Here is a 22,749-nt window from a genome sequence, read left to right as displayed (position 1 = left end):
CTGGAGGTTAAGTCATTCACTAAATAGGGAGCAAGAGATCATCCTATAACTCTCTAGGTAGCTAAGTGCATTCAATCCAAACTTCCAATGAAAAGTTCAGTTTCAGGCTGCAGATGATGTTTGGACCACTCAACTTGTTTGGCAGACATGGGACAATGATAATCAGTACATAGATGCAGAATTTTAATATATAATTTTTATATTAACATGGGTGGCAGTGGATAATGCCGGCCAGGCCATTACTTTGAATCAGAATTAATTATGTTAATTTCTGATGTAATGTCTGCAACATCTCAAAAACACGAATAACCAACACTCCTGGAAACATGATAAAAAATTTGATAAAAAAAAAATAATAATCAGACTTTCTATAGCTTGGTATTATTAACATTTTCACAATTTATACCCTCTGTCCACATATGTTGCCATCGGTTTTTAGAAAAACGAATTGCTCTAGAATGTTTTTATTTTTTTGGCATGTTTATTAGGTGCTACTAGTTACAAATCAAAAAAGGAAATGAAAAATGCACTCAGCAGTCTCAGGAAGGTAATAGTAATAGTAAGCTCTCCATCTCAAACTTAGCTATTTTATATATCGAGCACATTTTGGGAAACAGTACCCAGTACAGTGTGCACGGTATTCATTTTGGCAATTTGATCATCCTGGAAATTCTGTGCATATAATAAAATTGGCATACTGTGGACAGTATACATACTATATAATGCAGAGTAGTATGGATATGCTATTCCGAACATTACATTTAAGTTCAACCAAAGCTACTTCCATTTAAAATAACATGCTTGTATAACTTCTGATTAAACAAGTCAATGCAAAAGCTTATCAGCCCAGATAACAATTACGCTTTAACTGTATGAAGTTGAATACATTTTCTGTTTCTAATTGGATACAATTCAAAGTGTCCTTGAAAAATGAATAAATACAATCCAAAGGCTTTTGCACTTGTATGTAGTATATTTTCTTTAACACTCTGAGATGGCCTGTTTGTTCACCTAGAGTCGATTGCTGTGTTTGTGTCACAGACTGTTTAATGGACCCATTGTGCACGCTTAACTCACTTAATGAAATTGATTGTTTTATATGGTTAGAACGTTTATTTTTATAAAATATAGCTGCAAGCAAGCCACATTAACCAAAGCTATGGAGAAACACATAACTTTTACGGATCTATTTGTATTGCTCTTTTCTTAAACTATTACGATATTCCTTTGGGAAGCATGAAGTTTTACATCCATCACATTTTGAAAATTTTTCTGTCTTACACAAATGACTTGAAGGTACAGCAAATATTTGTTTTACTTATGATGATGTTTAATACAAAACACTGGAGAAAGTTTAATGCAAAATTTATATTTTCACATAAAACTCCATTTGGTTTTTTTCTCTCATTGGGATTAAATAAGGAAGTTTTGGTGCAATAAAAACAAAGCTATTTGGTTTTTAATATCTGTATATTTAAAACATAAAGGGTTTATGGGATAGCCCTGAGTTATTATGTTTGTGCCATACAGACCCCTTCTGACGAAGCACACTGATTCAGTGATATCTACTTTGATAATAAGCATACTACCATGACTGCAGGACAAAATAACAAATGTTCAATACATTTACAACCCTCCAAGATTTCACAGAGACACTATGGCCTCCAGCTAAAAATTCATTTAACTCTCTGAACTAATATTGTAAATATATAGTCTAATGAGTTGATTTATATTGATTTGCTGAATATGTGCATTTTGAATCTGAATAAGCACCTTAGATAACATCATAGCTCTGTTCCAAAACCTAGTGAGCTGCCTTGCTGTCTACTGCCTACAGAGGCAGCATCCTAACTTGAATGGACCCTCATAAGTGACTGATTTGGAACATGCAACATACTGTAGGCCTGTGCGTCATACAAATAGCACCAATATAGTCTCATGACAACTCATAAGAATTTGTACAAGATCGTGAATTTGTACGAATATATTGTACGACTTTCCTCTGGGTTACACAACAGTGATTTTCCAGTAAAAATCATTGTTAGGTTTAGGTTAGGGGTTCATCTTAGGAAACATCTTAATAACATAGTTATCTGGTTAATTTATTTTTCTCTATGGGAGTAAATAATCATTATAAAAATATATAACACACACACTTTAAATATTGGGTAAAATAGCCAATTTTTATTAGATTGAACTGTATTTATTGATACTTTTCGGAACTTAATGAATTCAATTTATTTCCACTGAGTTTGTCACAATGCAGTTTTGGAATGGCCTTCTCTTTGAAGTATACATGTAATGCTGCCTTAAGCTTTGGCCAAAAGAAGTATCTTAAAAGCCAGCATAACCTGTTGCATCGGAAGTGCACAAATGATGCATTAAAATTAGCCTGACCTCATGTAAATATGACAAAATATTACATGGTTCCTTACATGCTTGATTACATGCAGTTCCAAGGTGAAATGTCCACTAAGTGGTGCTAAAAGAGAGTTACATTTTTTCCCAAACAGATGAGGATTTTCAGGTTAATGCTCTATCGAGCTTTAAATCAAGAAAACCTACCTTCCTACCCTACATCGATGGTGTCAGAAAAAAACAAATATGAGATGAAAACAATTCACATTTCGACTGTGGGCTCTTCAGGACTTGTACTCCGGTCCTTAGGATCGCAACTGCAACACTCTATCAGTTGAGCTGCCGTGCAGTTGAATAACATTTTCAATGTAGTTGGTTATGTAATGCAAACGTTAAAATTAAGGCTGTCAACTGATTACAATTTTTAATCGAATGAATTACACGGTGTGCCGATTAATTAATCAAATTAATCGCAATGAATCGCATAAATAAATATTTGCTGAGAAAGCCCCTCAGATATCAATAATATAATGATGAAATAATTAAATAGTTATAAAAATTACAAATAATTATATATATGTGGCAGAGGAGTTAAGCATTGATAAGACAATACAAAAAGTGGCTTTAGAATCCAATGTATAGTTTATTTGCTATTATTGAACATAAGCCAATCATTGGCCTACAGTTCACAGCAATCCATTTTGCGATTTAATTTATCAGTCAGTCTGAGATTTATTATGAGGGCTTGTCTAAGGACGCGTCAATGTACACCTGCGACAGGCGGATGCTTTTGGAGCATCTCACTTTGGTTGTGTCACGTCATAAACATACCATTTTTAGGTCGCTGTGTCTAGTTAAACGTAGTTTAACACTTGGAAAAACACGTCTTGAAATCCCAAAGTTCAGATTTGGCTCCATAAACCTGTCTTTTGAACGCGAGAATGCTTCCTCGTGTCGTGCTGTCTGCTGAAATGTTGGTTTGTTTTCCGTATAAGCTGCGCGTTGCCTATAGAGCTGAAGTTTCGCTTACTGCCCCCTGGAGAAAACAGGTGGTACTTCAAGCTTGAATTGCTCCGGAATCTTCCTTATTACAGTCCGGGGACATGATTAATTGCGTTAATCTTTTTAACGCGTTACTTTTTATATAATTATTCACGTTAAATCGACAGCGCTAGTTAAAATGTATCGCTGTACAAGTCATGCCCTATAGTATAAGTGTTTAGCTGATATAAGATAGTATTGTGTGAGGAACAGGGCGAAAAGTAAGTGTTTATGAACTGATATTTGTGAGAAAGTAGATAAAAGTCGTTGTTGTAGCGCCTCTAATGTTTATTTTACTAGGAAACTGCTGCGATACTTACAATGAGTCACGTAAAATCATTTATAATAAATGTAGGTACAGTAATGTGTTTCTCTGAGACCAGGCTGCTTAAAATGCTAACTACATTGGCAGCTCACTAAGTTTCGGAGCAGAGCTTAAATATGAGACTGGCCATTCAAAGTAGACTTCAGTAAAACTAAAAGACTTCATCTTCGAAATACTCGAGTCCTTCTATAACGGTGTGCTGTTGCATCTTTCTAGTCCTCTCAGTTTGAACACTCTTGGTTCTGAGGATATTTCCTCAGGTAAGGACAGGGCAGGGTTGTCATGCCCTTGTTCGGATTTCTTGGTGGAAATTGATAATTCAGGGTTGATGTTTATTGAGTCTGGGGTCACTACGACCCCATCCGGGTCAGGCACACTGATATTAAGTCGAGCTGGGCTGCAGCACAACGCTGTTGCTCTTGTAATAAGTTTGTCAAGCGGTTTGAGAGAGTGCATCCACTGCGGGAGAAACTCCCAGCTGCGCAGCATCTTCGGCAGGTGTGTTGGACTGCGTGACTGCATGAGATTGACCAGGAGAATGAAGATTGTGATTGCGGTGAATGGTGCGCCAACACCAATCATAGCCTGCCAACCGGCCAGCGAAATTCCAAACACGAGGGAAGGCAACAGCAGGAAACAGACCAGCAGGTAGAGTACAGCAAACCAACGATATTTTGCAGTGCGTTCACCCAGTGCAGACGCCATACGGATGGGCAGACGAGTGAAGGGGATTGGATACCACAGCAAAATCCCAAAAATATTGAAGTAAAAATGGCACAAGGCGATCTGGAGGGAAAGTAAGAGTACAAAAAGAAACTAAATTTTCAATTTTTTAAGAAAATGTGAGTGGTGGTTGCTCGTGCAAAACTCACAGACACAATGCTAAGTCAAAGTGGGTGGTTGCTAGAATGTTGCTATTTGGTTACTAAAGTGTTATGATTGTCTTTAAGGCATTGTCATGCAGTTGCTACGGTGTTCTTGGTGATTGCTTGTAGGGCTGGGTATCGATACAGATTTCCTGATATGGTAAGATTTCAATTAACAAGCTCTCGATTCTGATTCTATTCAGACTAACTTGGATATTTTTCATATAATGTTTACATATGAAAGCAACTTGACGATTCTCAATTCCAATTCTGACACCACAACAAAATACTTATTAATTTGAGTAACACTGAATCAAGTTATTAGTTATTCAAGACAAGTATACAGTCAGGGGCAGATTCACTAAACAGTTGCGGCACTTATGCCCATGGCATTTCAGCGCAAATACCTGCATCTTTTTCACAAACACCCGCAATCACGTTTAGTGGGTGCAATCAGCACTGAAATTGTGCTGTGTCTTCAATATTTAAATGAAGTCATTGTCAATCCTTTCCACGCAAACACGCCTCCTTTGTAGCCTATGTAAATAGGCTCATTAAAGATTGTGTTTCATTCACAAAATTCCGTGCAATTTGCCCTGCGCAATTTACATCACGTTATAACCACCAAATGAAAGAAGGTGGTAAAATGAATTTTATTTAAAAGAGATGTTTGTGAACATTTTCAAACGATCACTTCAGCAGTAATTAATCAAATAATCATCAAATGAATTTGAAGAGTGTTATAACCTGGCACATATCCAGATGTGTGGTGTCATCAAGCGCACATTGTGCATGTTTAAGAGATGATCCTGGTGTCTGGATCAAAGTGTTGCTATTCAATCCCAGCAGTGTGTGTCAAATATGGTGGTCTGAGGCATCCTCAGCTATATTGCGCTCAGAATTGGACTGTGAGACGAGGAGGAGGGTGGGGCCCCAATTGAGCTAATCAGCCGAGGAGAGGGATAAGTGCAGCAGAACGCAGCAGTTCGGGAGAGAGAGAGCCACACGCAGCTGTAGTGTGTGCATTTATGTTTTGTGTCTTTTTGTTTAAGTTTTCATTAAACTATTATTTTGACGGTTCAGCTGGTTCCCGCCTCCTCCTTTCCCATGTCAACCTTGTTACATACTGCAAGATCAGAACTGTGCATGCAAATTGTGTTCAGTAGCGATTTTGTGGGCACGTTTGCACCTTTGCCTGATCTGCATAATTCCTTTTGTGAATTGGGCGCTAAATGAGCGCAGTTAGCGCGTGCAAAAAAAATGCCACTTTTAGTGGCCGTAATTCATTCTTAGTGAATCTGCCCCCAAGTATTGAAGTAAGAACAAAAAAAAAACCTAATTAAGAGCAATAGAATAAATAAAAACAAAAAAAGAAATCAAGAAAACAGTGCTTTAAGGATTTAACAGCAGTAGCCTATCAAGTATCAAGTAAACATTCAGAAATTGAAAACAAGTAATGAAATAACATAAAACTATTTAAATTACTGGCCTGTCTGAGCCGATTCTCAAGTCTGAGCGATTAGAAAAGTATTAGCACACCTCTCCTCTCGCATGATTTAAGCTATCATTAATTTCCATACCACACGTGGTGCAGGACGAGTTACACACCAAAGGGTTTAAGCAATTGTTCAAATCACTAATCCTAAGAATGAGCAATAGTAATAGAAATGCTTGCCTTACATATATAAATGCATTAATAAATACAAATATGACAGGTCTGGCAGATGCATATTTCTGTCAGCCGGAGTTTTGCCCTGAATTTTTTATAAGGTGCAATTTTTCAGCAAATTGAAATTTCCACTGAGTGCTCAGAAAGTCCAGAAATGGCTTTCTGTATGTGTTTGGTATCTGTCACTGGTACTTGTACCTGACACGCAGCAGGAAGCTTCTCGCGGGGACTGGCGAGAGCAGCAAGGATGGCCGTGGTGGTTGTGCCAATGTTGGAACCCAAGGTCAAAGGGTACGCCCTATTCAGACTGATCACACCAATGCCTGAAAGAATCAGAGGCTTTAGTTACACATCAGGGGTTATGTTTAGATAACAGAGGTCGACCAATAGTGTATTTTGTTGATACCGATAACTAAGGTGGTGGAAAATGCCGATGACTGATTAATCGGCGATAGTTTTCTAAATAGATTCATAAAATGCTACAACATTTTCTTAGTCGGCACAGAAGTAGAGGCCAGAGCCCAAAATGAATAAAATCCCAGATTTAGTTTATTTATTTAGCCAAAATCCCAATATTAATCAGAAAAAAAGAAGATTGGTCCATATCGTGGGACTTTCAACACTAAACAAGCCTTAAACACACCGGGGACTCTTATTTTGAAATGACGGAGACTTGACTCCATTACAGTGCTCTATATTTAATATTTACCAAATTAAGCTTTTTATAGCCGATATATTATTTTTATTATTATTATTCACAATATATGAAGTTGGAGACACAATGTATGTGCTGACGAAGGACATTTCCATATAGTCGCATTTTTCTTTGCATGCACAAAAAAACTGAATTGTCAGAGTAAAACGGAGGAATAAAAAAAAACCAATCAGCAACTATCGGCATAGATTTTTGCAGATAACAATTGCTCTAAAAAGCAACTATCGGCACCGATTAATTGGTAAAACCGATATATCGGTCTACCTCTATTAGATAAATATCAATAATCTGAAAATCTGATGTTTTGAAGAGCATAATGTGGCGAACTTCTTTGAGACTGGTTTCATGAAATGAATGTTTATGAAGTTGAATCTGAATCGGTCATTTATATGGTTGCTTCCTCAACTTCAGGCACTTTTACTGTTGCACTATGAACTTCTAGAGAGTAATATTAATATTTAATATATTAAAGTATATTACATACTTTAAAAATACACTTTAAATTTACAGTAACTCTAGAAAGATTCTCATTCAAATCCGGAAAAGAGGCAGAAAAATGAACACAGAAATGTAAATGTTCCTTTCATAATGAATTATAATGAGTAAACACTGAGGTCAAGGAGTTTGAGGTCTTTTGTCACTGCTGACGACCTCTTAACCCACATTCTAGAATTAATAATGATTTCAATGACACTTAAACTCTTCAGGGGCTTTAATAATTGATGATCTCAGTTGTAACCGTAATCTCAAAGACACAAAGGGAATCCCATTGGCTGAAAAGTTAATAATTAATATAATCATGTGACAGCAGATGAGCCATTGCCAGGTAATGGGCAAGAGTAAATCAATAATAAAAGAGAAAGCACCTTCATTTTGCCTTTTCTTGCAGAGGTGATGACTCGGTTAATATTTAACTAGAGCCAAAAGCACACTAATAGTAGTATGCTTTCTCCCCCAAAGTTACTCTATTTGTAATATTTGGTATACTAAAAATAAAAGTTTAATCAGAACTGCTGATTATTTGAGTTCATTAATTTATAGCAAAACAAAATAGTTGGCAAACAAACTAGGTGAATCATCAAGGTTTCATAACTGTTCTGCTGTTAAAAGGGTACAGTCTGATAAACAAGAATTAATCGTTGAACTTAAGACTCCCAAAACAACCTTGCAAAGTTCGGTTATTTGTCTAGCTGCACATGAAAGATCTTGTTTTGATTTATATGCACACCCAACCATGACACCAAAATCCCCTGGACAGATTTCTACCACTACCTGAAATATATTATTGTAGTGACATTTTAATGAAAGTTTTCTTTGCTGTGAAAGTTAGAGTTAGAGTTCACCCAAAAAATGCATTATTTAAAGTTCTGCAGGTTTTTTGTTAGCTTGACTGTTTGCTTACCAAATTTTTGTTCTTGCTTTTATTTTTGGCTTGTCAAAAACAAGTCTAATAGATTAACAGACATTATTTTTATTTATTTATTTTTTATTTTCTCCCCTATTTGGAATGCCCAATAAACAATGCGCTCTAAGTCCTCATGGTGCCGTAGTGACTCGCCTCAATCCGGGTGGCGGAGGACAAATCTCAGTTGCCTCCGTGTCTGAGACCATCAATCCGTGCATCTTATCACATGGTTTGTTGAGCGCGTTACCACGGAGACGTAGTGCGTGTGGAGGCTCACACTATTCTCCACAGCATCCATGCACAATTCACCACGCACCCCACCGAAAGCAAGAACCACATTATAGCGACCACAAGGAGGTTAATCCAACGTGACTCTACCCACCCTAGCAACCGGGCTAATTGGTTGCTTAGGAAGCCTGACTGGAGTCACTCAGCACGCCCTAGATTCTAACTTGCGACTCCAGGTGTGGTAGTCAGCATCTTTACTTGCTGAGCTACCCAGGCCCCCTAATAGACATTATTAATATGTTTTTGACTATTTTGAAAATTCTGTCATAATTTACTCACCCATAAGTCATTCCAAACCCATATGAGCTTTGATTACAGCGCGCATTCATTGTGGCATTGTTTTGACAACCTTATGCAACATCACAACATTTATTTCTGTCCAGAGTTGCATTGATTTTTGGCCGAGATCTTGTATTGACGACGGGAGAGTCGAACCACTCCGTAAAGTCTTCTCCAGCACATCCCAAAGACTTTCAATGGGGTTAAGGTCAGGACTCTGTGGTGGCCAGTTCATGTGTGAAAATGATTCCTCATGCTCCCTGAACCACTCTTTCACAATTTGAGCCCGATGAATCTTGGCATTGTCATCCTGGAATATGCCCGTCCCATCAGGGAAAATAAAAAAATCCATTGATGGGATAACCTGATCATTCAGTACATTCAGGTAGTCAGCTGACTTCATTTTATTGCCGCATAACGTTGCTGAGCCTCGACCTGACCAACTGAAGCAACCTCAGATCATAACACTGCGTCCAGAGGCTTGTACAGTGGGCACTATGCATGACGGGTGCATCGCTTCATTCACTTCCCTTCTTACTCTGACGCGCCCATCGCTTTGGTATAGGGTAAATCTGGACTCATCAGACCACATGACCTTTTTCCATTGCTCCACAGTCCAAGCTTTATGCTCCCTAGCAAATTTAAGTGGCTTTCTTGTGGCCACACATCTGTTTAGTCCCAATCCTGTAAGTTCTCGTCACATTGTGCATGTGGAAATGCTCTTTCTTTCACTATTAAACATAGCTGTGAGTTCTACTGTCGATTTTTTACAATGGGAATTCACCAAGAGTTTTAGTGATCTCAGATCACGATCATTCAAGATTTTTTCTGACCACAATTCTTCTATGAAAGCTGACGGTTCACCACTATCCAGGTTTTAATAATGCGTTGGACTGTTCTTAACCCAATTCCAGTGATTTCAGCAATCTCCTTAGTTGTTTACTTTGCTTGATGCAATAATTTGCCCCTTCTGAAACACAGTAACTTCTTTTCCACGACCACGGGATACGTCTTCAGACATGGTTGTTTAAGAAGTGAGAAGCTACACACTGCATCAGTTAGGGTTAAAAGAATTGTTGCCAGCTGAAACAGATTAATCACTACAATAATGATCCAATCATAGACTCTTAAGTATTGGCTTATTTAAATCCAGCGACTTTTTGTTGTCCAGGCAATGTATAAATATGATGCCAACAACAAGCTAATTAATTGCTATGGTCACTTCCAATAAAATGATCAGTTGTGGAAGTCCCTGATTAGAGTCTCACCTATGAGCGGAGTCATAGCAGAAGTGAACACAGAACTGCTCTGGATGATAAAGGTCATGCCAGCCCCCATCAACATGGCAAGATATCCAGTCAGCCAGCCGAGAGGGTAAGGAAAATCTGTATGGAGGGAAAACAATATTAAACACAATTCCCTTAGAATCTGTAGACACTATGTTGACATGGGGATTATAGTTCAGCTACTTTGGGGTCCAAATGTCTGAGACCACATTGAAAATACAGGATTTTTCTGGAAATGTTCCAAAGGTTTTGGGACTTTGGAAAATTCAAAACAAAGATATAAAAAGGTTATGACATAAAATGAAGAAATATTTACAATTTTGCACTATTTCTAGGCTGTCATTAAAGAAAAAAGGGAACATCCTACCAAATTTTAACAAAATTTTCACTCAAATTGTTTTGTTTATTATATTATTTGTAATGAAATATTATTTAAAAAAAAACAAAAAATGGTAACACTTTCAAAGAAGCTCATATTTATAATGCATTGCAAAAGCATTATATTGTAAATGCATTATACTGCATTTATAATGTCTCATAATAAACCTTATAATAAGTTATAACTTCTTATAAATAATTATAACTACAGTTATAATACATTATAATAAAACTTCCCCTATTCTTAGTTATACTTAAAGATTATAATGCATTATTACACAAGCAACATCCAATTTTAATGCAGAGAAGTTAATAAAGTGAATGCTATAAGTGCTGTATAGTGTAAACAGTGAAAAGGCTTCATGACATGAACATATTATAAGAGGTCTTTGCCTGTATTAAGTTACTAAAGAAATATCTTCTTATAAACAGCCATAACATAAACTTGTAACATACAATACATTATAAGTCAAACTTAAACAATGGAAGTTATTTATAAAATATGTCTCCAAATAAGACGCAAAAACATTAAAGTTTATTGAATAGCGTCCAATATAGACTCAGTTTGATTTACACCCAAGAAGATTGGCTACATGTGTGACCAACATACATATTTTTCTCAAGGGTTTCTGATATATTTTAACCTTGTAGCTTTACGAGTGTTTCGTAATTTCTCAAAATTTGCGTTGAACGTGTGTTTTGTATTTGTGCATGTGTAATGTATATTTATAATGTATAACTTCCAGAATGACTTGTAATGTTGTTTAACCACTTAAACATATCTTATGGATGTTTATAAGACACTGCTTTTGTCACTTCACTTAACGCATACCTGTTATATATATTACAAACATATATAATACATTACAACTTCTGCAAGACAATTGGATGTTGCTTGGGTTATTATGCATTATAATCTAAGATATAACTATGAATAGGTAAGTATTATGATGCATTATAATTGTGGTTACTTATGGTTCTTTATGAGAAGTTATAACATAATATAAGGTGTATTATGAGACATTACCAATGCATTATAAATATGGGCTTACTGAAAAAATTAGGTTAGAAAAATGCAAAATAGAAGCATTTTCACTTGTGGTCTCTGACTTTTAGTGTCAATTATTGAATACTTAAAATACATTGATCTAGAGTTTTTAATGTGTTTGCAGCCATGGACTATATGTTTTAGTGGTTGTTTTCCTGGCTTTTGAGTCCTAGTTCAGCATGCGTAAACGTAACGTGATGCTAACACACTTAACACTTGCACCGTGCACATTACTGTATGCCATTTTTATAAGAAAGCACCTACTAAAACACATATACACAAATGTAACATTATATAATGCATTCAGAAAATGCGAACTGTAAACCGGGGCTTTCATATGTATAGCATTGGGGCGTTATCGTACAACTGAAAGCTAGCATTAAGCGCTGCTTTTATCTCTACATGAATAGCGCTGCAGAGAACATCTTGTTTTGGTTTAAGTGCATTATGATACTTTTGGACTTTCTAATAATCATCGGCTGCCACTTCGAAAGATCAGCGGCAACAAGGTCAATGTTGAAATAGTTGGAACTCTGAGCGCCACATTATAACTCTTGACAGAAGCGCAATGCAATGCCAGGAGCAGTTTTACGTAAGTTACTCAAAATAAGTAATCCACTACAAATGACTAATTACTTCTTTAAAAATGTAATCAGATTACTTTGCTGATTACTTCATCTAAAAAGTAATCTCATCACTAATCCTTTTACTTTTGAGTTGCTTTCTAAATCACTTTTACAAGAAAGGTTTTTGGTTTTCAGCTCAAATTCAAAATGTCTATATTTCCTCATTCATCGGCGCACACCCTTCAGCTGTCACAGCAATGCTAACAGACGTACATATTAATTCATATTTTAAATATATTATACATAATACCTTAGCGCAAGTAATGTACTTCATTGAAAGTCAGTAACTGTAATCTGATTACAATAATTTAAAATGTTATGCATTACACTATTTATTTATTTCTTTACTAAAAAAGTAATTAGATTACAGTAACTAATTACTTAGTAATCAGATACACCCAACACTGGCCAGGAGTAACGCTCATAGACTTCAATGTATTCAGCAATGCTAATGCGAGTCAAGTAAAAGCCCCCTCAACGTGTGTTTGGCTGCAACATCCCACAAAGCCACCGGCTCTCCCTGCACCAGTCCTGGGGTTACCTACCTGTGTTGATGACCCCTTCAATGACCTTTGCAACTTGACCTTTGAGTAGAGAGTTCAGGACTTTGACGATCAATAGCAGGCAGGTACACAGTACCATCAGAGAGCTGGCCAATAGAATGAGCCCGATGACCAGATCTGACATAGCAGACTCCACAAACAGATGTCTGCCTGTGAGAAAGAGGAAGAAGAAAATGTCAAGAGCAAATTCAACTTAAAACCTTATTGGCTGTGGTCATAGATGCAGTATAACTGTTGTTTGGCTGACATTGGGTTGGCTGACATGAGGCCAAGTTTGATGGCAGTGCGAATTTTGGAAGGTCCAATAGGTAAACATTCCTTGTGAGAAATCAATGGTTAATATTTCATCTGCAAGTATTGCAATTACTGTACTTCACTGAGACTCACATTTCTCTGTGTTTATCTGTGAGGTGATATTCTGAGTGATCCAGGTCAGATCAACATCTTTCACACAATACACCGCAGTGGTGCAGTTCTGGGCGGCAGTCGCCGTCATATTCACGGAGGACTGTGGAGAGAAAAAGAGCAATATTTCATGCTATTGCAGAAGAACAGAGTCAGCATTTATTTCCATATGAATGACTTTGTTTTCCACACAAAAGCCTCTGCTGGAGATGGTAAACGTGAGTGATGCACAATTCTGTGTGAACTATGACACTACAGTGTGGAGTAGAAGACATGTACCAACATATCTGAAAGCAGATCAATGCGAGAGAGGTTTTTATTCATCTCAATAGTCTCTAAACATTCTAAAAATGCTTAACTAAACACAACTTGCGCAGGAAAAGTTGACTGTACTCATGAAAGGTTATACTGACAAAGAAACTTGTCAGTGACTCTAGTGTAGTGCACAAGGGTGAATCTAGTCTATGTCATAATTTACCCCAAAATCACTGGATGGATGGATGGATGGATCGATCTACTAACGACATCTAACACCTTTTCACACTTTTTGCATAATTTGGCAAAATTACAGCTTGATTGGAAATGATCTTCTATTATTATTATTATTATTATTATTATTATTATTATTATTATTATTATTATTATTATTATTATTATGGGTAAATCCATTAGATGTGCAGATTAGGAGAATCTGAAAAGTTACCACGAAGACCCTGGACTTGCACCAGACTTTCACAAGGCTGTGATTCCTCATGGACTCATCGCCCAGGGCGATGCCCGTTATTACCGATTTATCCAGCTAGAAGAGATAAGATGCCACAGTCAATATCAGACAAACTGTGTCACTGTACGTGTAAAATGGCTGAAAATGCTGCCAGGCACAGAATATACTGCATATCTCAGCATAGATGGAAATATGAGTGAGTCAAGACACTATTTACATAAACACACAGACACACACCTGTATGATGAGTTTAGTAAAGGGTTCAGTGATGGTTTTCAGGAGTTCAGGCGCCTCGTCTCCGCTGTGCAATTGAAAGCTGCTGACAGTGACTCTGGCCAGGTAACTCAACACACCTGACATCACCTCCAGCGGCAGCAGCACCAGCACTGACAACCAGTTAAAACAGTCGTGAATCGTCGCGCCAGCAAATGCCCTTGACAACGAAAGGACAGAAAGTCATCAGGCCACAGCAAAAAAATAAACACAGGACAAAAATACGTACTGTGTGCTTACTTGTGCTGCCGTTTTGAGTTGTTACAACTCAAGTCAGCATCAATACTCGCTAAGCTACCCAGGCCCCCCTCCCTTAACCATCATTAAAATTTTTGGTGACTTGTGCCACAGTAGATCTTCTGTCAGTTTGGACCAGATGGAGTAGCCTTCTTTGCCCTCGCTCATCGATGAGCCTTGGGCTCCCAACACCCTGGCACCAATTTGTGGTGTGTCACTCCTCGGACCACTGTCGGTAGGTATTCACCACTGCTGACCGGGAGCACCCCACAAGCCTTGCCGTTTCAGAGATGCTCTGATCCAGTGATCTGACCAAAACAATTTGACCCTTGTCAAAGTCGCTCAGGTCTTTACTCCAGCCCATTTCTCCTGCATTCAACACATTGACTACGAGAACTGATTGTTCGCTTACCATCTAATCTACCCAGACCTCGTCATGTGGCATTGTTAGGAGATGATCAACATTATTCGCTTCACCTGTGAGTGGTCATAATGTTTTGGCTCATCTATGTATATATTGCATATAGAAAATTAAGCCTTTTTAGGGCCATTAAGATTACTTACATTGTGCCATTATTTTCATGACAGTCAGTTACTCATATTTTAGCCTTCCATTCTCATTACCACAATGCAACAACAACAAAAAAGCAAATATTATTTAAATTGTAAATTAGTAGTACTCTTGGTACAGCCTTTCATTTTCTTTTCTTTTTCTTTTAATTATTGAACAACAGCAATGTGTAATATGGTCAAATATGTGTGTTACGGTAATGAGAATCATAAATGAAAGCAAAGGAAATAGTAAAAGTAAAATGACCGGACACATTACTGTAATGAGAATTGGCTGGTAAAATCTGCTTTTGAAAACAATGTGTCAATGCAAAAAAATCTTAATGGTCCTAAATGTGGGCTACATTTTCCTTATGTTGAATATAATTTTCTTTTTTGTGTGTTGCTTTGGGTTTAAATACGACCAGGACATTTACTTGACAGGTTTTGTGAGAATCACCCAATGAGAACTTGATTTTTACAATCATTTTCACATGGTTGTATCATTAGTTTGATCAAATGCTAATGATTATGGTTGAAAAATCGTGTAGGTCCAGCAGGTCGGTACCGTTTAAATTCATTCCTCTCTCCTGCTTGCATCAGGGCGACTATGGTGTTGGTGACCGATGTGCCGATGTTGGAGCCCATAATGATGGGGACTGCAGACTTCACTTCAAGCACTACACACACACAACCACCCATATACATACAATTACACTGAAACTACATTTTTACATTTTCTTTACATTAACATTGTGAGTGATGTTTACCCATGTATTACCCATGCTTACTGCCGCAATATACTGTAAAGGTGTTGTGGGTCGTCTATAGCGAGTCGCTATGTGGCTGATGGGCTGTTCTGGGTCATTGCTTACATACTCAAATGAAAAGAGCCCACCCTCAAGTCTCTATGATATTCTGGTCTCTATATATGTCTCAGGTCCCTCCATCAATGTAAGTTTTATTTCCTTCAAAGTGAAAATTGTAAGTCCAGTCATTTAGAGAAGTGATAGCACACTACTCCTTAACAACGTGCATGATTTAAGGTGTCATTCATGCCTGTAGCACAAACTGAGAAGGCACACCTAAGTTTGATACTTAGGGTTAGGATTTGTTTAAATCCCTAACTTTTAAGTATGAGAAATAGGAATAAATTATTTTAAAGGTTTAGGATGGTGGGCAGAACATTATTTCTTTCCATTTGTTTCCGCTGACTGCTAAATTATGCAAGTCAATTCACATTTAAATCCTAACAATAACAATGGGCTGTTTAGCATCAGCAATTGCTAGTAATTACCGTCTCTTACACTTGTGAATTTTTCAGCGGAAGTGCAGATGCTGTAGTGAGCGAGTTTGACCACATAGCCCACAGTGCATAGCATGAATGACCAAACACCCACTCCAGACATCCATTAGCATCAATTCATTTGCACAGAGAAAAGCAAAGCCACATGCAATGAGCTTAGTGTCAGTCAAGGTTGTGCCCTTAAATATATTTCAAAGGATCAACACTGCAAAGAGATTTATTGCTGTTGGGCACAGAAACCCACCTCCTCAACTCACATACTACAGTACATGCTAATAATGTGTTTACAACTTTATATTCAAATTTATAACTATATTTTCAGGATTTACAAGTATATTCTGATTTTTAACTATATATTATCGATTTATAACTATATTTTCAGGATTAACAACTATATATTTAGATTTACAACTATACATTCGGATTTATAAATACATACTCAGGATTTAAAATGATACATTCTGATTTAAAATTAACTAAATATTAAGATTTAAAAGTATATATAAACAGATATATATATATATATATATATATATATATATATATATATATATATATATATATATATATATATATATATATTCAGATTTAAAATGAAAATTAGGGATTTACAAATATATATTCAGGATTTATAACAATATATTTGGATTTACAACTATATATTCAGAATATATATTCAGAATTTATAACTATATATTTGGATTTGAAATTTTAGATTGACTATTTATAACTATATATTCAGGATTTACAACTGTATAATAAGGATATATAACAATGTATTTGGATTTACAACTATATATTCAGACTACATAGTCAAGATTTACAACTATATATTCGGATATAGTATAACTACATATTCAGGATTTACAATAATATATTCAGATTTACAAGTAAATATTCAGGTTTGAAACTATACATTCAGGATTTACAGCTATATATTTGAATTAACAATTTTTATATTTAGTATTTATAACTATTTATTCACATTTACTGCTATATATTCAGATTTACAACTATATATTAAAATTTACAACTATTTATTCATATATATATATATATATATTCAGAAATTAGTTATTTATATATTTCAGAATGTATATTATATAAGTATTTCCTGTTTGGCTCCCCAATCCCCATTATATATTTTTTCTTTCTAGATAGATAGCTATATGCCCCATTTGTGCCCCACAGATTTGCCTGCTTTTAACAATTCAAGGGCAATTCGAAATTATTGTCTGTGGTAATCAATGACATGCAACAGATGCTTTAGATACGTAGAGCTTAACTTGTTTTGAACCAAGAACATTCCTTTAAGAATCATGCAGACACGCTGTGTTAAACATGAGCTCGTTAAACTTAACAGAACTTTCTAATTAATTTCTTGCAGACTCTTATTTGGAATAAGCTCCAAAAACCACACTTCACATGTGTCTCAGACTTTGAGCCGCAACTGCATATGCACAAACTAATTAGCACATTAATAGGAGATGCCACTTAATTAAAGTTGGAAACATGGAGGAAAATTTCGGAACAAACATCTAGAGATAAGGCTTGCTGGATAAATGACAATGTAACATCATTTGGGGCCAAGTTTCTCCAGAGCAAAGTATCTGAAGTCACAATAGTTTTGCAGAGGATAACTTTGGAGTTGATGGGTTTTTTAAAGAGATAACTTAAAAGGACCTTTGGATGTAATGAAGTTTTAGATCAGATAAAAAGTTACGATAATGTCAAAGAGCTTTTAAAATAAAGTCGACTTTGAGTGTAACAAGTTTATATTTTACCTACAATTTGTCTATAAATCAAATTTGATAATAAAATCAATATATGAAATTCTATAAACCCTGAGAGGATAGGGAACTCTGGTTTAGATGGAAGACTAGAGATATAATTGAGCTGAAAATGGTCTTACATCCAGAAGAAACCAAGCTGACTATGATGGATGTGGATGTACTGGAGCTCTGGACCAGAACCGTCACAAGTATCCCCACCATGAGCCCTGCCACTGGGTTAGACAAGATGGCATTATCCTGAAAAATGCCTCCAGCAACTTTACCTAACAAAACAAAACAAAACACACAGGAGCAAACAAACAAGAGAAATTAGACTCCTTTTAGTCAACTTGGTGTGATAAAAGGTTGTAACTTTTACATGCAACATGATACAGACAACACTGACAATTGAAGTTAATCAAGCAAACAGTGTGTTTACAACTGATTAACTAAATCTTAATATCTAACCACTGATTACAACATTGGAAGCTCAGCACTTCTGTTGGGGTCGTCAAAACTGGGGCAACCCCTGAAAGAAATAGTTAATCAAAAATGCTAATTCTGTAAACATTTACTCAAGCTTTAGGGCTTGACAGCCCTAGTTCCCATTTACTGTCATTGAAAATTTGCATTTTGTGTACCATGGAATAAAGTACATCATATGGGTTTGGAGCGACATAAGAATGAGTAAATGATGATACTGATAAATTTTGGGGTTCCTGTTGCTCATTTGGTATTGCATGGCATTAGAAATGCCAAGGTTTTTGATTCCCAGACGCATGGACTGATAATATGCATAATCAATTAAACAATGTAATTCGCTTTGAATATTCACTTTTGGAAGCGTCTACTAAATGCATAAATGTATTACTGTAAATGTAAATGTATCAACAGAGAAGCAGGTTCTAGACTGATAGTATACTAAATGTGTTTTCAGGACTGACAGATACAGATTACTTCCATTAAGCAAAAATTTTTGTAGCTGCCCAAAGAAAACTTTAAAAATGAAGCAAAAAGTGCAGTAAAGGATGAATAATTACCCCCAGCCAGCTGGAAAGCAGAGCTAAGGATATCCAGAGAACACACAAAGCCGTAGAGAAGAAGTAGGAGGAGAGAAATCCTCAGTATACTCGTAAATGGCGGATACATTTCTCCACGTGTGGTCTCGATGGTCTTTGTAGGCACTGCCAGAGGATAGCAAATGTTTCAGACAGAGACACTGATGCCAAAGAGTGCAACATGTTATCAGCTACATGATTTTCCTGTGTGAGCTAGTTTAAGATTTATTTTGGCCAGTTAAAAATTAAGAATCGCAGAATATGGTCAGATATATACAGATATTCAGGGCCTAAATCATCCTGAACAATTCAGACGGATGAAGAAAGTCTGACTTAGTCTGACACACTTAATTCTCCCTTCCAGGGTTTGGATGAAGGAAAGTCAGCATCAGTGTTGTAGTTTTGCTCATAGCAACCACTGACCAGGTCCAGAGTTGTGCTGGTTCTTCTGGGGTCTTGATAACTCCCACCTGGGTATGAAAGAAATGGCTTTGAATCTCTTGAACCACTTACGTTTGTTTATGCCTTATGTTTATTTGGTTGATATACTGTGTGTAGGTATGTATTAGGGCTGTCAATTTAACGCATTCATTTAGTGTGATTAATTATATAAAAAATTAATCCAATTAATCATGTTCCCGGACCATAATTAAGGAATATTTCTTCCATATAAGTATTTCAAGCATGGAGTACCACCTGTTTTCTGAAATGGGGCAGTAAGCGAAACTCGATGTATAGGCAATGCGCAGCTTATACAGACAAATAGGGATGGCCGATACCACTTATTTTCTTTTCGATCCGATACCAGTAATTTCAAGTTCAATATTGTCGATACCGATACCAATACCGATACCAATACCGATATTTCTATTAATTGATTTTTTTGCGATTTCTTGTGATAAAATGGGTCATTTAAAATATTATTTTAAGTCATATTTCAACTATTGTTTTTTACATTTGTGAGCCTAAACAGAAAATTATTAGACTTCAGTTTTGTTTACTCTTATAAAAATTAACCATGGTTTCATTACAGTAACTATAGTTTAACCATGGTATTTAGTTAAACCATAGTTACCACACAGTCAACCGTGGGTACTACTACAGTAATACTGTAGTAAACCCATGGTTATCTATTTTTTAAATGACTTATTAACAACAATTACACACAATTATAAGAAACAAGAAATGTCACCTTTAGATATGTTGTTATTTTAGTGTGAATTTACTCCAGAAGCTGTTTCTCTGATTTTCTATCATTACTTCTACAAGGCACTGATCCCTCTGGTTTGAATAAGCCTTGTGATGGTGCAAGCGCTTGTCTGCTTGGCTGAGTTCACAATGGCATACTACTCATACTATTTCTGCCATAGACACATATGGCAAAAGTAGAGTGGTATGAGAAGTATACAGTTCCAAACTCAGCACTTGTGTCTTTCAGCATGCATGTTGCAAGATGAGTGCAAGAAGAAGAAATAGTTCCCATTCTGCACAAGTGTTTGCTAATATGGCCTACTCCATTTTATTTTACTTTGAAGCTTATGATTATTGCTCACATTCATGGTAACCAAATAATAATATCACTAGTATACAATTCTTTTTAGAATTGATATTTTTGAGTGAGGACCGTTACTCTTGATACAACACCAGTATCGGAAATATCGATACTTTAGGATAGATCCGCTCATCCCTACAGACAAAGAACAAACCACACTTAATAGAGCAGACAACACAAGATGAGAACATGTTCTTGCGTACAAACACAGCTTGATGGAGTGCAATCCGAAGGCAGGGATCTCAAGACGTTTTTCTAAGTTTCAAATTTAATTTAACTTGACTCAGCGAACGGTCTATGTTTATGACACAACGCAACCGAGACGCTCCAAAAGTGTCCATCTGATGCAGGTGTACACTGACGTGTCCGACAAGTAGACAAGCCCTCACAATAAATCTCAGACTGATTGAAGAATTCAATTGCAAAATGCATTGTGTGAACTGTAGGCCAGTGATTGGCTTATGTTCAATAATACGGAAATAAACAACATATTGCATTCTAAAGCCACTTTTTGTATTGTTTTTATTTTTATTTATTTATTTATTTTTTACTTGTGTGCCTAAATAATGTAATGCATTTTAATGTTCTGTATTATTAATTTTAGGGATGTCCTGATACTATTTTTTTGAGACCGAGTACGAGTACCGTTACCTCGCCGATAACGAGTCCGATACCTGTTTTTTTGTTCAACAGTTTATTTCAATTTTATCATCAAAATGGTGTTTAAATTAATTAATTAATTAAAAATGTAATCAAATGAAAGTTTAGCAATACATTTTAAACATGATATTGTATTATTTTTATCAAATGAAGTGCTTTTATTCAGAACCATCACAGATGTAAGATATTGCTTAAATATAATACAATTACTATTGATTTAATTGTTATTATTATTAGTAGTAGTAGTAGTACTATAGTAGCAGTATAACAGTGAATATTACATTTCTGTCATACAGTTTTAATTTCAACTGAGCTTTTATTTTAAATTGTTTCTGTGTTTCTGAGCTCTGACATCATGACGAGCTTCCCACTTCCCACTATAGCCAGTCATTACATGATTGAAAGTGATTATTAAACCCCAATAGGCTGCTATTTAAATAAATATGTACTCTGTATGAGCCTCGTGCTACAAAGTGAATATGTGCTCTGTTCACTGTCATCTGCTACAAACAGAGCGCTCAATACACATGACAGTGTTTTTTCCTGTATGAGCCAAAGTGGAGCTTTAAAAGATACGTGCAGCCAGCGTCGGCACAACACAGTATTCACAAGTGCTCACATTTAGTGTAATAAAATTGCTTATATGGTTTACCGGCATGGCGTTAGCATGGCAACAAAGTTGTAATATTGGATATGACTTTACACCGATGGTTAGTTAGTGATTTCATCACACTAAAAACATGTCAACATGTATAATGTGTACGTTTGATGGCTATACTTTTAAAATGATGTGTATTTTAACATTTATAGATTGGCCCCATTCACTTCCATTGTAAGAGCCTTACTGTATCCACGATTTATTTATTTTTTTAATAAACGAGGGACGAGTGAAAAATACTTTTGTGGTAATTAGCATGCCAAAAATGCTGTTGATTGAGCTTAACTTGTATTGAACCCAGAATATTCCTTTAATTCTGACTTCTAACTTTCAAAAATATGTTTCTAATCTTACGTCTTACCTTTGAAGCTGGTAGTTTGATCCGCAGCAATGATTCTGATTGGCCGTGATGACATGATGCTTTCTAGATAAAGATCAAAAGGCATTTCAAGACCATTTGTATCATTTTATTGCTCTTTGCCTGCTGTGTTGACTGGAGCCTTTTTTGGCACCTTAAAAAGATGTTCAACTTTCCCAGCAAAAGTATGCTCAAATAGCATCTAAACTAATGGCTTCCTGTCATGAATTCATTATTGGATACTTCATTTATTTCTAACTCATTTCCCCCCCTCTTGTCAAGATAGTGAAGATGACAACACATTCGTGGTCCCTCATGGCCACTAATGACTATGTTTACCATCTGACTAC

At 36.2% G+C, this 22,749-nt stretch overlaps 1 protein-coding gene across 1 annotated transcript; it reads right to left on the bottom strand.

Moving 5' to 3' along the window:
• Positions 1 to 196: 196 nt before the first annotated feature.
• LOC127412798 (sodium-dependent phosphate transport protein 2A-like) lies at positions 197 to 22,536 on the bottom strand. The gene is made up of 12 exons (XM_051649444.1): positions 22,403 to 22,536; positions 19,519 to 19,641; positions 19,154 to 19,297; positions 18,254 to 18,397; positions 15,604 to 15,715; positions 14,214 to 14,409; positions 13,956 to 14,051; positions 13,235 to 13,355; positions 12,830 to 12,997; positions 10,215 to 10,331; positions 6,458 to 6,582; positions 197 to 4,510 (listed from the first exon to the last, which is right to left on the bottom strand). The coding sequence occupies exons 1-12, from the start codon at positions 22,485 to 22,487 to the stop codon at positions 3,911 to 3,913; spliced, it is 2,031 nt and encodes a 676-aa protein (XP_051505404.1). The 5' UTR covers positions 22,488 to 22,536; the 3' UTR covers positions 197 to 3,910.
• Positions 22,537 to 22,749: the final 213 nt, after the last annotated feature.

This window comes from Myxocyprinus asiaticus, chromosome 22 (genome assembly GCF_019703515.2).
Source record: "Myxocyprinus asiaticus isolate MX2 ecotype Aquarium Trade chromosome 22, UBuf_Myxa_2, whole genome shotgun sequence".
NCBI lineage: Eukaryota > Metazoa > Chordata > Actinopteri > Cypriniformes > Catostomidae > Myxocyprinus > Myxocyprinus asiaticus.
This window is presented reverse-complemented; position numbering and strand designations above follow the sequence as displayed.

Bases quoted from the DNA above. Each gene is read 5' to 3' on its own strand.
- LOC127412798 (XM_051649444.1), bottom strand. From the start codon at position 22,487: ATGCCTTTTGATCTTTATCTAGAAAGCATCATGTCATCACGGCCAATC. The intron at 15,716-18,253 runs GTAAGACCATTT...GTGTGTGTGTAG, and splicing joins CAGCTTGGTTTCTTCTGGAT to TGCTTGAAGTGAAGTCTGCA. The intron at 4,511-6,457 runs GTACAAGTACCA...CTTTCCCTCCAG, and splicing joins AGCTTCCTGCTGCGTGTCAG to ATCGCCTTGTGCCATTTTTA.